At 62.8% G+C, this 13,482-nt stretch overlaps 2 protein-coding genes across 3 annotated transcripts; one reads left to right on the top strand and one right to left on the bottom strand.

Moving 5' to 3' along the window:
• The first annotated feature begins 419 nt into the window (after positions 1-419).
• On the top strand, positions 420-7,953 carry SYTL4 (synaptotagmin like 4). 2 transcript variants are annotated; one of them, XM_061446164.1, is made up of 17 exons: positions 420-533; positions 1,149-1,311; positions 1,388-1,603; positions 2,081-2,190; positions 2,329-2,443; positions 2,596-2,703; positions 2,913-3,033; positions 3,119-3,206; positions 3,335-3,438; positions 3,518-3,604; positions 4,088-4,266; positions 4,392-4,494; positions 5,278-5,439; positions 6,132-6,237; positions 6,570-6,669; positions 7,072-7,280; positions 7,653-7,953. In XM_061446164.1, exons 2-17 carry the CDS (start codon positions 1,202-1,204, stop codon positions 7,793-7,795), a joined length of 2,061 nt encoding a protein of 686 aa, XP_061302148.1. In that variant the 5' UTR covers positions 420-533; positions 1,149-1,201; the 3' UTR covers positions 7,796-7,953. The 2 variants fall into 2 exon arrangements, with proteins under 2 accessions (XP_061302148.1, XP_061302147.1); XM_061446163.1 differs by lacking the exon at positions 420-533 and having other exon boundaries at positions 976-1,311.
• A 345-nt stretch (positions 7,954-8,298) lies between these two features.
• Positions 8,299-13,054, bottom strand: SRPX2 (sushi repeat containing protein X-linked 2). Its single transcript, XM_061446165.1, has 10 exons — positions 12,792-13,054; positions 11,147-11,233; positions 10,860-11,051; positions 10,585-10,761; positions 10,090-10,216; positions 9,886-10,007; positions 9,621-9,800; positions 9,408-9,541; positions 9,210-9,331; positions 8,299-8,972 (listed from the first exon to the last, which is right to left on the bottom strand). Exons 1-10 carry the CDS (start codon positions 12,859-12,861, stop codon positions 8,792-8,794), a joined length of 1,392 nt encoding a protein of 463 aa, XP_061302149.1. The 5' UTR covers positions 12,862-13,054; the 3' UTR covers positions 8,299-8,791.
• Positions 13,055-13,482: the final 428 nt, after the last annotated feature.

The raw sequence follows: 13,482 nt of genomic DNA, 5'->3' as shown, positions 1-13,482 counted from the left end.
TGTGCCGCTGCGAGCACAAGGAGCCTGTTAGGAACCACATCTGCCCACAAAGGACAAGGACAGAGACTGGAGCCTTGCAGGGAGGCCGTCCCCTGCTGCGGGCAGGGCTTGGGGACACCGTGGCCGTGGTGCTCGGGTCTCAATCCACAGCCTGCTGTCGTGCAGGGCACCCCGGGGACCCCGAGGGGCAGTTCGGGTGGCTGTACCCTTCGTACCGGCCTGTGTGCGCTCTCTGGGAGGAGCTGCCCTCACATCGGGCTGCGTGCAGGGGAGCAGCGGGGGCAGCGCGCCCCGCTCCAGGCACCGAGCGGGCCGTGCCGGGGGGAGCCGTCCCCGGGGACCCGGAGCTGTGCCCGAGGGGAGGCGGCTGCTGAGCCCCAACCGCGGGGTTGGACGCGCCGGGCGCCGCCTCCCGCCCGGGCCGCGCCGTCGGTGCCGGAGGTGCGGCGGGTGCGGTGCCTTTAAGGAGGCGGCACCGCCCTCTCCCTTCCCTCCCCGCCGCTGCCGGGAGGCGCCGGCCGGAGCCAAGGCAGGTACCGGGGGAGCGGGGGGGGGGGGGGGGGGGGGTGTTCCCTTCCTTCCCGTCCCGGTCAGGCTCGGGGCTGCCACCTGTGCCCGCCCCGGCGGCCCGGGTCGGTGTCGTCGTTGTTTCCCGGTCCCGTCCCTTCGCTCCTCTTGTCCCCGGGCTCGGCAGGAAGGTCCCTCCCATCGGGCTCGCTAGCAGCCGCTCCCAGCCGCCGTCCGTGCCTCGGTTCACCGCTGCCGTCGGGTGTGCAGAGACCCCCGGGTGGGCGCTCCGGGACCGGCTCCGTCGGGGTGGGCGCTGCGGTGCGGAGCCCGGCCGGATCCTGCCCCCGCCGCCCCGGGTGTGTGTGTGGGGGGGGGGAGAGGTGAGTGGGTGCAGCAGCCCGGGGCAGCTCTTCCCCCTCTGGGCCGTACTGGGTCCCGCAGAGCCGGCTGAGGTCAGCGGGGCTGGCGGGCGGCCCGCGGCAGCGCCGTGCCCTGGGCAGGGCCGGGAGGCGGCTGGGTGCGGGCGCTCGGGGCTGGGAGGAGGAGGCAGCCAGCCCTGCCCCGGCTGCGGGCACCGGGGCACCCGGCGGGGCTGCGAGCCGGGATGCGGCTGTGCTGAGAGCGGGCATTGCTCCCAGTACGGACGCGTCCGGATACTGCTGGTTGAGAGCGAGCGATCCCGGGCGGAGCGATGTCGGAGGCCGTGGATCTGTCCTTCCTGTCGGATGTGGAGAAGGATTTGATCCTGCAGGTCCTGCAGCGCGATGAGGAGCTCCGCAAAGCGGAGGAGAGGAGGATCAGGTGAGGCTGGGGCCGGACCTTGCTCCGAGGGGCCGTGGGGGCCGTCGCGGCTCTGACACTGCTGGGGTCCGAGCAGGCGTCTCAAGAACGAGCTGCTGGAGATCCGTCGGAAGGGGGCCAAGCGCGGCAGCCAGCGCTATAGCGAGCGGACGTGTGCCCGCTGCCAGCAGAGCCTGGGCCGGGTCAGCCCCAAGGCCAACACTTGCCGGGGCTGCAACCACTTGGTGTGTCGGGACTGCCGCACGTACGGCCCCAACAGCGCCTGGCGCTGCAAAGTCTGCTCCAAGGAGGCGTGAGTACCCGGGCTGGGACTGCTGCATGCCCCTCCTGGCCCCACTTACCCCAGCTTGATACCCCGTGGTCCTTGCCTACCCCTGCTCGTCTTCTTCAGTGCAGGGCAGATGTCTCTGCTGTCACTTCCCAGGGTGGGCATCCATGGTTGGGTGATGGAGAGCTGGGTTGTGACCCACTCTTGGGTCTTCATGCCATCCTGTTCCTTTCCCCCCCTTACTTTACTTCAGCATACCCCCGTGCCCCTTGTCATCCTGTGTTTAGAGCACCCTAGGTCCTTCCTCTTGGCTGTTCTTGTCCTATAAACCCCATCTTGCTCCCATGTTTGCTGGCAATGTAGCTGGGTCCATCATCTGCCCAGTGCATCATCACCTGCTGAATGTGCCCACTGTGATCATGCTCTCTTTGCCTGGTGGCAGCACTGAGGGTGGTGTTGGGGTGCCCCCCTCCCCACCCTCACTGCCTCCCTGCCCTGCAGCGAGTTGAAGAAGACAACAGGCGACTGGTTCTATGACCAGAGGGTGAACCGCTTCGCCAACCGCCTGGGCAGTGACATGGTGCGGCTGTCCCTGCGCCACAAGGCAGCAGGTAGGGGTGCCACAGTCATGCCTGCTCCTGCATCCTGGCCCTCTGGATGCTCCAGCTTTCCCTGGTTGGCTGGGAGCAGCTCCTGCTCCAGGCGATGGGCTTGGTGCATTGGTTCTCCTGATGCCTCTCTCCTTCCAGCCAACAAAAGGGAGACCGTGGGACAAACCCTCCTCCAGAAAGCCCAGCTTGGGGAGCCCAAAAGCTCCTCCCCAGTGCAGAAGCAGAGCCCCCCAGCACTGCGGGAGGGGCCCAGGTGAGGATCCCGCTGTCTGCTCTGCTTGAAGCCCCAGGCATCTGCCACAGGGATGGGAGCGATGCTGCTTGGCTCGGTGTTGGCACAGCAGCTCCCTCTCAGTCCCTCCTCCTCGCCAAACAGGACATACCTGTGGTTTGGTTTGTCTGCAGCTTGTTTCCAGATGCCTCAGACCCTCGGGATGGCAAAAGCGACACAGAATCCATGGAAAACATGAGCCTGGATGGCTACAGACCGAGTCCTGGTGGGCTGGGAGGCAGGTGAGGGGCTCCCTGGGTGGGTTGGATAAGGACCTTTATATGGAGTGTGGTTCTCCCAGCCTAGTGAGGGGGAGCTGGGCTGAAGCCTGTCTGTAGGCAGGCAGGTCCTGTGCTCCAGGGAGCTTGTGGGGAGATGGCACATCCTGGCCAGCCCTTGTTCTCCCAGCTCTGCCCCTGGCCTGGGACAAACCTTTCCATGTCCTCCACAGGAGTAACTCCCTGGAGAGAGCCGCCCCTCTCCGAGATGGAAAACAGGTTCCTGCACCAGCAGGACCTGCTGCCTCCAGCCTGACCCTCCCTCTCCACTCCAAGCACGTGTTCTCCGGACGGGTGCGTGCCCTGTGCTGGCTGTAGGACCGGGATCCCCATGGGATGCCCATCCCTGCCTTGCTCTGACGGGACCTGTCCTCTGCAGGGTGCTGCCGTGGGAAGCCGCAGCAGCGCCTTGGATGAGCAGGAAATGATGTTCAAGAAGAACCCACGTCGGGTGGTGAGGCCGGCAGGTGAGCGCTGTGTGCGGTGCAGGGGGGTTTAGGTGCTGGCATGGGTGGTGGGCTTTTGGTGCAGGTGGGAGCAGCAGGGCTGTGCGTGTCCCGCACCACTGCCTCCCTCCTCCCCATCCCTTGTGCAGATTACACCAAGTCAGTGATCGATCTGCGCCCCGAGGACTTTGTGGGGGAAGGCAGCACTTTGGGGGACAGGAGCAAGTCGGTCCCAGGCCTCAACACAGAGCTGGTGAGACCCTCATCATGCCATGGAGCTGGCTGCCTGGCTGGTGATGCTCCCCATGCATGGCTGGTCCATCTCCTTGCAGGAGGAGGAGGAGGAGGACATTGATAACCTGGTGGAGATCCATCGGCAGAGGGTGGCCCGGGGCAGCCTGCGCAGCGGCACCTCCTCCGTGAGTCATGGAATCATAGAATAAACCAGGTTGGAAAAGAGCTTTAAGATCATCGAGTCCAAACGTCACCCCAAGGCCATCACTAACCCGTGTCACTGAGGGCCTCATCTACGTGGTTTTGAGCACTTCCAGGGATGGTGATTCTACCACTACCCTCAGCAGCCTATTCCAGAGTCCCCATGGCGTGGGGCCATGCTCTGCTCTGCTCTGCTGCAGGAAGAGTTGATGGAGAAGGGGAATGGGTGTGAGGGAGGCAGGGTGGGCAGCCTCTGGGCTGCATGGACAAGAGATGTGGGTATGGGGGCTTGAAGGGAATCAAAACAAGGAGGCCCAGCTCTTCTATGGAGCCTGCATGCGATGGGATGCACTTAGCATCCATTCCCAACCACGGGGATGAGGGTGGCTGTGCAGAAGAGGCCTTGCTGAGGATGAGGAGGGACTATGAGTGATGCTGCACTGGCTCAGCCCTGCTGTGTCTTCCAGAGCACACTGGGGAGCATGGTCAGCATTTACAGTGAGGCCGGGGACTTCGGCAGCGTCGCGGTCACCGGGGGGATCTCCTTCTCCTTGAGCTACGAGCAGAAGACGCAAACCCTGTTCATCCACGTGAAGGAGTGCCGCCAGCTGGCCTATGGGGACGAGGGCAAGAAGCGCTCCAACCCGTGAGAGCCGTGGGGTGATGGCTGGGTTGGGGGGGGCTGTCTTGGCGGGGCAGGAGGTCTGGGGTTGCCCTGGGAGGCTCGGCGGGTCAGCTGTGGTGAGACCTCGGTGCTGTTCCTCCCATCAGGTACGTGAAGACCTACCTCCTGCCTGACAAATCCCGGCAGGGGAAGCGCAAGACAACCATCAAACGCAACACCATCAACCCCCTGTACAATGAGCTGCTCAAGGTGATGGGGATAGCTGGGATGCGGGCTTTCAGCCCTGGGGATGCTGCTGGACCAACCAGGGGAGGGATGTGCTCCAAACCATGGCGGGGTTGGCTCTGCAGAGGACCCATATCCAAACACCCTGAAGGCTGGGAAGACCCACTCGGGACTCTGATGGGGCTGTGGTGTCAAGCCCTGGGGCCGTGGTGGGGTGGAGGTGCAGATGTGGATGTGGTCACAGGCTGCCTTCCTGGTCCTGTGGCAACCCCCAGGGCTTGGTTCTGCTTACCCTGTGCACTGCTTTCCATGGACAAGGCTCCTGGACCCACTGCAGGAAGGTTGCAGTGGTTGGAGGGAAGCAGCGTGGCTGCTGGGGCAGAGATAAGGCAGTTCTGAGCCCAGAGACACACGGTGCTGCCCTTCACCATCCCCACTGCAGCCTCCATAAGGTGATAGGACTGGCTGGCTCCATGCTTGAGCCTGGCGGCGCATCCCTAGGGAGGCAGGGATGGAAAGTGGGAATTAGTTTGGTTCCCAGGCTCCTGCAGCCCTGTGTTTGCTGAGGTTTCACCACCTGAGGCTCGGCGGCCTGGCAGAGCTCTGCTTGTGGTGGGATGGGGTGGGATGGCTGGATGCCATGAGTCCTGGTCCTGCCTCTGTATGGGCTCTGGGGAGAGCATGGTCTCCTGCACCACTGCCCCAGCACTTTGAGGTTGGGAAGGATGACAAGCATCCTGTGTGCACCCATCGCTCCTGATGCGTGCGCTCAGGCTGCTCACAGGGCATCTCCTGTCTCCCTCCTAGTACGAGATCCACAGGTCCCTGCTGCCCGAGAGGACGCTGCAGTTCTCGGTCTGGCACCACGACCGCTTTGGCCGCAACACGTTCCTGGGTGAGGTGGAGGTGCCGCTGCACGCCTGGGACTTCCAGAGGCACCTGGAGGAGTTCCTGCCCCTGCACGGCAAGGTGCTGCCCTGCGCCCGCAGCATCCCTCTGCATCCCTCTGCCCGGGGCGGTGCGGAGACCTCGGTGCGGGATGCAGGGGGATGCGGGAGCTGCCAAAGGCTTGTTTCAAGTCAGACCCTTGGGGAAGTGAAGCCCCCAGCAGCAGGCAGCAAAGCTGTCATAGGACATAAGGGCAGAGAGGCCCCCTTCTTTTCCTCGCTAAGTCCCCTGTGTGATGCTGTGAAGCTTGTCTCTGCTCCATCAAGTATTTCCATGCTGTTTCCTGGCTCTGCCCCAACTGGGAGGAGTTGGAGCCAATGCAGGGAAACAAATGGCGGAAATTGGCCTGGACATCCTGCTGTGATTCCAGAGCAAAGCAGGGATGGCCTTACTGCAGCTCCCTGGCAACAGACGCTGCTGCTGGGCTTGAGGCTGGTTCTCTGGACCAACTCATAGTGTGGGCTCAGTTTTGGGATGTTGGGGCTTGTGGAAACCCCTAAACAGGGTTTCTTAAGGGAAGTGATGGAGCCAAAGAAGGATCCCAAAGTCTGAGCTGGTGATGCTGTGGATGGTCCATAGGCATTTGTACCAGCTAAACCACATCTAGGAGAGGCCAGGCCCTTTGGCACAGCATGGGGAGGTGCTGCAGGCAGGCCAGACCACCACCATGTCCACTTCACCCTCCAGCAGTGTTTAAGTCTTTCTCTTTGCAGATTGGGGTGGATGCTGCTGGCCTTCACCAGTACAAGGGGGAGCTGGTCGTGTCCATGAAGTACATCCCATCTCCCAAGCACCCTGTGGCTGGGAACGGCAGGAAGGGTGAGTGCTGTGGATCAATGTGTAGTGTGTGGGACCTGCTTGTGGCCACGAGAGCTGGGTCTGGGCGGGTTTCTTGCATGGTGCCACTGCAGCCTTCCCTTCTGCTGTGCTTGCAATGATGCTTTGGGTCGGGGCAGACCTGGCTGTCCTCAGGCTGGCCGAGTGGTCCCAGTGCCTTCATGGGGCTGGACCAGTTGTCTGCCCTCACCTCATCAGTAAGGGATGGATCTAGCTGGGATCTGTGCCTGAGTCTAATGTGTTCATCAAGACCTTGCTAGAAAGGTGGTGGAAATGAGGGTTGATTGATTGTTGCTGTGGTGGGCTTTTCCCAGGCAAAACAGGGGAAGGTGGTGAGCTCCAGGTCTGGATCAAAGAAGCCAGGAACCTCACGGCTGCCAAATCCGGGGGGACCTCAGACAGCTTTGTCAAGGGGTGAGTGTGGTTCCTGGATGGGCACTGTGCTCCCTGGCTGCACCCCAGGGCACTTCCCAGCGCTGCTGTGGGGATGTGGGGAGGGCAGGGACTCTGCTGTCTGCCCAGAGGGAAGATGCTCCTGGTACCAAATCCCCTGGGTTCTGCTGGTTGAGAGGTGATGGTGGGATACTGTGTGCAGGGCAGGGCTCCAACTGCCACCACAGCCACCAGGCAGCATAGCTGGGATGAGCAGCCTCTGGTCCTTGCCCTCGCCCATCCTTAGGCTGCTTGCAGCCTGCTGAGGAGCTTTAGAGGAGGCAGAGCAGAGCCCCAGCCCCTTGCAGTGGTCCCTGTTCCCAAGCCCTGTGAGGGAAGGTGGGCTCAGGCCATGCTGCTAAACCCAAGGGGCTGCTTCCCCAGCTACCTCCTGCCGCACAAGACCAAAGCCTCCAAGAGGAAGACGCCGGTGGTGAAGAAGACCCTGAACCCTCATTACAACCACACCTTCGTCTACACCGGCATCAACCCCGAGGACCTGCAGCACATCTGCCTGGAGCTGACGGTCTGGGACAGGGAGCCACTGTCCAGCAATGACTTCCTTGGGGGTGTCCGGCTTGGAGTGGGCAATGGTGAGGAGCCCTGGTGTCCATCAAACCATGGGGACAGGGATCCCTGGGTCCCATCAAACCATGGGGATGAGGAGCCCTGGTGTCCATCAAACCATGGGGACAGGGATCCCTGGGTCCCATCAAACCATGGGGATGAGGAGCCCTGGTGTCCATCAAACCATGGGGACAGGGATCCCTGGGTCCCATCAAACCATGGGGATGAGGAGCCCTGGGGCCCATCAAACCATGGGGATGAGGAACCCTGGGGTCCATCAAAGCATGGGCACGAGGAACCCTGGGGTCCATCAAAGCATGGGCACAAGCAGCCCTGCCTGGGGCTGCCTCGCTGCAGGCAGGGGCAGTGATTTCTGCCGACATCCATCCTTCCCACAGGCATGAGCAATGGGCAAGCTGTGGACTGGATGGACTCCACGGGCGAGGAGCTGAACCTATGGCAGAAGATGTGTCAGTACCCGGGCTCGTGGGCAGAGGGGACGCTCCAGCTCCGCTCCACCATGGCCAAGCTGAAGCTGTAGGCACTGGGACTCAGGAATACAGTCACTGCATGGCCCAGCAGAGCTGCCAGACGTGGGTTGTTCTGGTTTATCCTTACGCTTTAATAAACATCACCTCTAAACAGGCTCGGGCAGAAAGTCTTCTTGGCCCAGCTTTGTTTAAAGGGTTCTCCTTTTGTCTTAGGCTTTGCAGCAGCTTTCAGGCTGAACTGGAGTCCTTGTGGACCCTCCCTTTATTTCCCCGCAGGCAGAATGCTTTGGGATGTGGTTGGGTTTTTAGTCCTTTCCATTCTTCTTCCTCCCACCCCCTGGGTTTCACAGTCTGCTCCCTCCTTGCCTTCTCCTGCCAACTGCTTGCAGGACTGGGGCAGCCCTGCACATCCCAGCCCTGGCTGGGGATGATGATGGTGTTGGAGACGGCCAGGATGGAGCCACGCAGGGTCACCTGGGGATGGTGTTCCCCAGGAAGCATTCATTCCCAAGCCTGTCCTCAACACACCTTCTTCCAGCACTGACTTTTAATAACAAATATGTTTATTTCAAGTTAATTCTATTGCCAGAACTGCTCCCAGGAAGGGTGCCTGTAGCTGGTAAGGGGAAGCAAGGGGCAGGGTGAGATGTTGAGCCCTCGGTGGGCTGCTGCTGGCTGTGCTGAGCGTGGGGCTGTAGCTTTGAATACAGACTTTATGGCAGGACCCTGCCCAGCAGGGCTGACCCGGGCCATAGGGAGCGGGTTCAGCTTGTGCACGGGGTGAGGATGATGATGGTGAAGCTGCTCTATTAGAGGCTATTTATTGCCCTGCCTGTCCCCCCTGCCCTGGCGTTGAGCAGAGGCCCTCCAGTGTCTCCCACCAAGGTCCTGGTGAGCCACCCCACCTACAGCACATGGCCCCAGCCGTGCTCTGTGCCAGAGCATCGGGCACGGGGCTCCCCTTCCCTGCAGCTCCCTGCTCCTCCTCTGCAGTGGGCGACAAGGAAAGCAGGAAGGGAGGTGTCCGAGGGGGTCCCATCGCTGCCTCAGTCACAGGGGTCCCCGCTCTGCGCCCGCCAAGCCGCCTCCTGCTCGCTCAGCAGGTAGCTGTCGATGAACACAAAGAGCTCGTCGGGGTTCACGGGGCGGATGTAGCGTTCCCGGTCCATGCCCCCCTTGTCCAGCAGCACCACGTTGAAGTGGGAGCGGGTGAGACGCAGGAACTGCCTGAGGGGGTGCAAGGGGAGCTGGGATTAAGGCTGGAGGGGGGGTGCATGGAGGGCTGAGCCTGCCCACCCCATCCAACAATGCTTGTGTTCTCTGGGGGTGTTGGCTCCCATCGCTTCCTCAGGTCTGGGGATGCTGCATTCAGACCTAATGGTGGTGCGCAAGCCCCTACAGCACAACAGGTTGGAGCTGGGTTGGTTTGCCCACAGCCAAGGTAAGGGATGGCCCCCCTCTCACCTGAGCTCCTCAATGATGCCAGGGGAGAGCCGGTGCTCCCGGATGCGTCCCACCTCGTGCGGCAGCTGCCCCACCAGCTCCACAGTGGTGACGTGACGCAGGTCCAGCCCGCAGGCAGCTTGCTGTGGATGGGAGGGGTGATGGTGATGGGCTGCTGGAGTGGAGGTGGGAAGGGGGGCAGCGGGAGAGTCTCCTCACCTGCAGCATGGACATCTGCATCTTGTAGTAGCGGTTGGAGGGGTCGGGGGCTGAGATGATGAGGAGACGGCGCTTCTCATGGAACTGGTCCAGCAGGCTGGCGGCCGAGCTCACATCCGTGTTGATCTGCATGGCTGGGGCGAGAGGGGAGCGTGTGGGGAGGGTTTCACCCCCTCGCCCCTTCCCCATCCCTTCACCCTGCCCCACACCTACGTGCACAGATGGGCTGGGAGCCCGTCCACTGCTGTGTGGACTGGCAGACCCGCAGGGAGGTCCCCACGCGCTCGTAGCCCCCATCGCACTGGTACTCGCAGGTAGCCCCGTAGTTGTTGCCGTCGGAGGTGCAGGAGAGGTGCCCATTCTGCGGGGGCTTCAGCACAGGGCAGCGCCTCACTGCGGAGGGGAAGGCTGTGGTGAGGGCTGGGGGCGATGGGGCATGGTCCCAGCTATGGGGTGAGGAGCCTGGGGATGGCTTCACCTTGGACACGGATACTGAACTTGCAGCTGGCTCTGTTGTAGGCCTGGTCATAGGCTGTGTAGCGGATGATGTGCTCTCCTTCAGGGAATTCCGAGCCGGGCTCCAGGCCCCGCAGCATCACCCTGCATCCAGCAGATGGGTTTCTCCATCAGTGGTACCCAGCACAGTCCATAGCCAGCAATGCCCGCAGCATCTTCACCTCACCTCTTGATGATGCCATCCGCAGAGTCCTTCACACGGGGGGGGTCCCAGTAGACGATGGCAGTCAACTTGCCAGGCTCGGCTATGCGCTCCCGGGAATCCGGGCAGCGGATCTTGGGAGGCTCTATGTCTGCCCACAGGGACGAGAGGCAGTCAGGGAGGCTGTGAGTGCTGGGGCTGGGCTGTGAGAGCTGGGTACCAGTGCTTGGACACCCCAGGGTGCTGTGCTCCAGGATGCATAGCACATGCATCCTAGAGTCAGCAAGACCTGCTGTGGAATGCCTCAATCCTGGACCAATGTGCCCTGCACTACCCATGCTTTGGGAATAACAGCGCCTCTGGGAGCATCACTGATAGGGACCCAAGTACACGAGGTGCAGGAGCTGGTACCTAGCAATACCTGGGTGGGATGTGGAGGTGATACCTGCAGCACCCCAGGGATGGAGGTGACCTCTCCTTGCATGCATGGCGCTGTGAGGACAGAGGGTGAGAATTTACCTACACAGACTGGCTCGCTGCCGCTCCAGCGCCCATCCTCCATGCAGACCCGGCTCCGGTCCCCCTCCAGCTGATACCCGGGCAGGCAGGAGTAGTCACAGCGGGAATCCATCTGCACCCCGGCCGAGCACACGTAGGAGCCACGCAGCACCGCGGGCAGCACGTGGCACCGGATCTCTGCCATGGACAAAGCCAAGAGGGGAGGGAGGAGGGGTGCGGTTCCCGGGCCATACCCGAGGGCAGGGCACGCACTGGGGATGCCGGGGCTCACTCACGTCGGCAGTACGCCATCCCGGACCAGTGGCGGCTGGGCAGGCACTGCACGGCGCTGGGCCCCACCAGCCGGTACCCGCGGGCACAGCTCAGCTCGCAGCGGGTACCCAGGGTGCTGCGGTAGGAGCCGCCGCGGGGCGAGTAGCAGGTGGCATCGCCGCGGTGGATGCTGAGCGTGGCGCACCACTGCGGCACTGTGGGGCAGGAGCCAAGTGAGGGGGGTACCCGGCCCCGCGGTGACCCAGTGTGCCCGTGGGGAGCCCCGAGGGATGGGTTGGGGTGAGGGTACCTCGGTGGTAGTCCAGGGCAGGCTCTGGGGGCACGTCCTCCGTGTACACCTCGTTGGTGTGGCTCTCGGAGGGGTAGTAGCCAGACCCTGGGGAGGAGGAAAGAGATAAGGAGGCTGCTGTGCCATGGTTTGTGGTTGAAGCAGCACCCAGGTGATGATGCCTCCGTGCACCCCCCGGCACTGAAACATCCCAACGAGAGATTCCCGTCCCTGTCCTGCTGCTCCTGGGGCTGCTAGCAAGGGTTAAGCCTGGCAGACAGTGAGCCCAGTCCCCAGTGACACTGTGTGTGCTGGCACCGGCTGCAGACTAAACAGTGGCAGGAGCCGTGGTTATGGCAGGAAACAGGCACTGGCACAGAGCGGGCTGGCACCGACCCCTGGCTTTGCGCTGCTGGGAAGTGCTTCCACCCGCTCCGTGGCACCATCCAGCATCCCAAAGGAACAGAGCTGCCCCCTCATCCCAGTGGAGCCCCTGGCCAAGGCGAGGGATGCTGCAGCCTCCCCGCTCCCATCAGGGAGCATGAAGCTGCTGGAAGGGCTGGCCTCACACCACCCATGGCCCCAGGGATAGGGGGAGGACAGCCTTGCACCATCCTCATGTCCCGCCATGGGCCAGGGACCAGCAGGCAGGGGCCGAGGGCTTTGTCCTCCCCTTCGGCGCCGCAGCAGCCACGGCATTCCCCAGCTCTGAGCTCACGTTTCCGCTCTGTTTCCGCTGGCCCCCTCCTCGACATCATCCATCCCATCCCATTCCATCCCACCGCGCTCCCTGCTCCCGATGGGTTGGGAGAGAAGGGACCCCGGGTAAAGCAGCAGCCCTGCTGTGGCTGCAACTCCCCTTCACCCTGCTCCAGGCTTTAGGAAGGGGATATCCCCTGAGCCCATTCCCAGCAGCAGCCCCGGGGAGGAAACTCCATTACAAATCTTTCCGACATGAACTTTATTATGGAGCGATTCCCTGCTGCTTCCCCCAAGCTCCATGAAGTTGCCCACTCGTTCCCACAAGCCTTTCATCCCAATGTGCTTCCCACGCTGCCTTGGGGAGCGGAGGGGACCGGGGCAGGGTTGGCATCCATGGGGCTGGTGGTGGGGATGTCAGTGACCCCCCCCAAGCAAGGATGCTTCCTGGGGGGCTACCGAGCCCCTCACCAGGGCTCTATGGATGGATGACACTGTGTCCCTGCAGGCAGATGTGCCATTTCATTGCGACATTCCCCTGCTGTTCCTTCTCACCTGGGGACACTGGGTAGGAGCATCCTGAGCCAGCGGTGCTGGCATAATGGCAAGGGGATGGGAATGGGATAGGGATGGGAGCAGGGAAGGGGGAACCCCCCCAAACAGGACAAAGGCATTGATCCCTGACCCCGCTGTGGGACTGAGTGCTTGATCCAAGCAAACATCTGCATGCGATGTCCCGTGGGAGCAGGGGGTCAGCGGGAACGCTGCACGCACGATGCAGGGCTCGTTTTACTCCTCTCTGGGTGCCTCCCAGCACCCGCTCTGCTCCCCCACAGCGCCCCATACCCCACAGGCACCGCTGCTCTCCCCGTCACCCACACCCTGCTCCCCTCCCTCCATCCCCACTGCGAGCCCCCGATGGGAGCAGGACCCCGCAGGCTGCATCCCCATGGAGCCCAGCACTCACCTTCATGCCACGTGGATGACACCAGCCTGGCCAGGACAACCAGCAGGATGGGGGCCGCATCCTGCGCCATGCTGGGGGCCGTGCAGGGCTGGGGGCAGGACCAGGGCCCTGCTGCCTGCGCTCAGCAAGCCTACTTCTCCCCTCTGCTGCCCGTCCCGAGCATTCAAAAGCCGTGAGTCAGGCCCAAAACGATGGGATTGTTAAAAATAACAAGTCCCAGGATCTCCCGTTTTCCAACGCACCTCCGGCTTCTCCCGGGCTTTGGAAGGTTGCGGGATCCTTTCACTTCTCAAGCAGAGCCAGGAGCCTGTTTGGACACAGGGGAGAGCCGAGCCTGTGCCAAGCTCCGGGAATGGGGTTCCGGGATGCTAAAGATGAACCCCTGGGATTCAGGACCCTTTGTGCTAGGAGGGAGGGAGAGCCCCGCTGCAGCCGCGGGCTCCGAGCGCGGTCCGGAGGCAAACGCTTCCAGCTGGGAGCTGTTTTCCAGCTGAGGTTCAGCCCCGCGGCGCAGAGGTAATGAAGCACGGTCCTTAGGACCCGAGTCCATGGGGCTGGATGGGAGGAGGCAGCCGCTGCCTGGGGTTTGGGGTCTGGAGCACGGTGATGAGGGCGGGAGAGGGATGAGCCTGGCATGGGCAGGTAGAGCTGGCGTGGGGAGGAGGGGGGGGGGGGGGGGGGGGGGGGCTCT

The sequence above is a fragment of the Pezoporus flaviventris genome, unplaced genomic scaffold (assembly GCF_033815535.1).
Source record: "Pezoporus flaviventris isolate CSIRO_AGI_PZ_B2104156 unplaced genomic scaffold, CSIRO_AGI_Pfla_v1 ptg000005l, whole genome shotgun sequence".
NCBI classification, from domain to species: domain Eukaryota; kingdom Metazoa; phylum Chordata; class Aves; order Psittaciformes; family Psittacidae; genus Pezoporus; species Pezoporus flaviventris.
This window is presented reverse-complemented; position numbering and strand designations above follow the sequence as displayed.

Coding starts and splice junctions, on each gene's coding strand:
- SRPX2 (XM_061446165.1), bottom strand. CDS start 12,861: ATGGCGCAGGATGCGGCCCCCATCCTGCTGGTTGTCCTGGCCAGGCTG. Junction 9,542..9,620: donor CTCCCAGCCCATCTGTGCAC/GTAGGTGTGGGG, acceptor CTCTCGCCCCAG/CCATGCAGATCAACACGGAT. Junction 8,973..9,209: donor GGCATCATTGAGGAGCTCAG/GTGAGAGGGGGG, acceptor GCACCCCCTCAG/GCAGTTCCTGCGTCTCACCC.
- SYTL4 (XM_061446164.1), top strand. CDS start 1,202: ATGTCGGAGGCCGTGGATCTGTCCTTCCTGTCGGATGTGGAGAAGGAT. Junction 1,604..2,080: donor AAAGTCTGCTCCAAGGAGGC/GTGAGTACCCGG, acceptor CCTGCCCTGCAG/CGAGTTGAAGAAGACAACAG. Junction 6,238..6,569: donor GGCTGGGAACGGCAGGAAGG/GTGAGTGCTGTG, acceptor GGCTTTTCCCAG/GCAAAACAGGGGAAGGTGGT.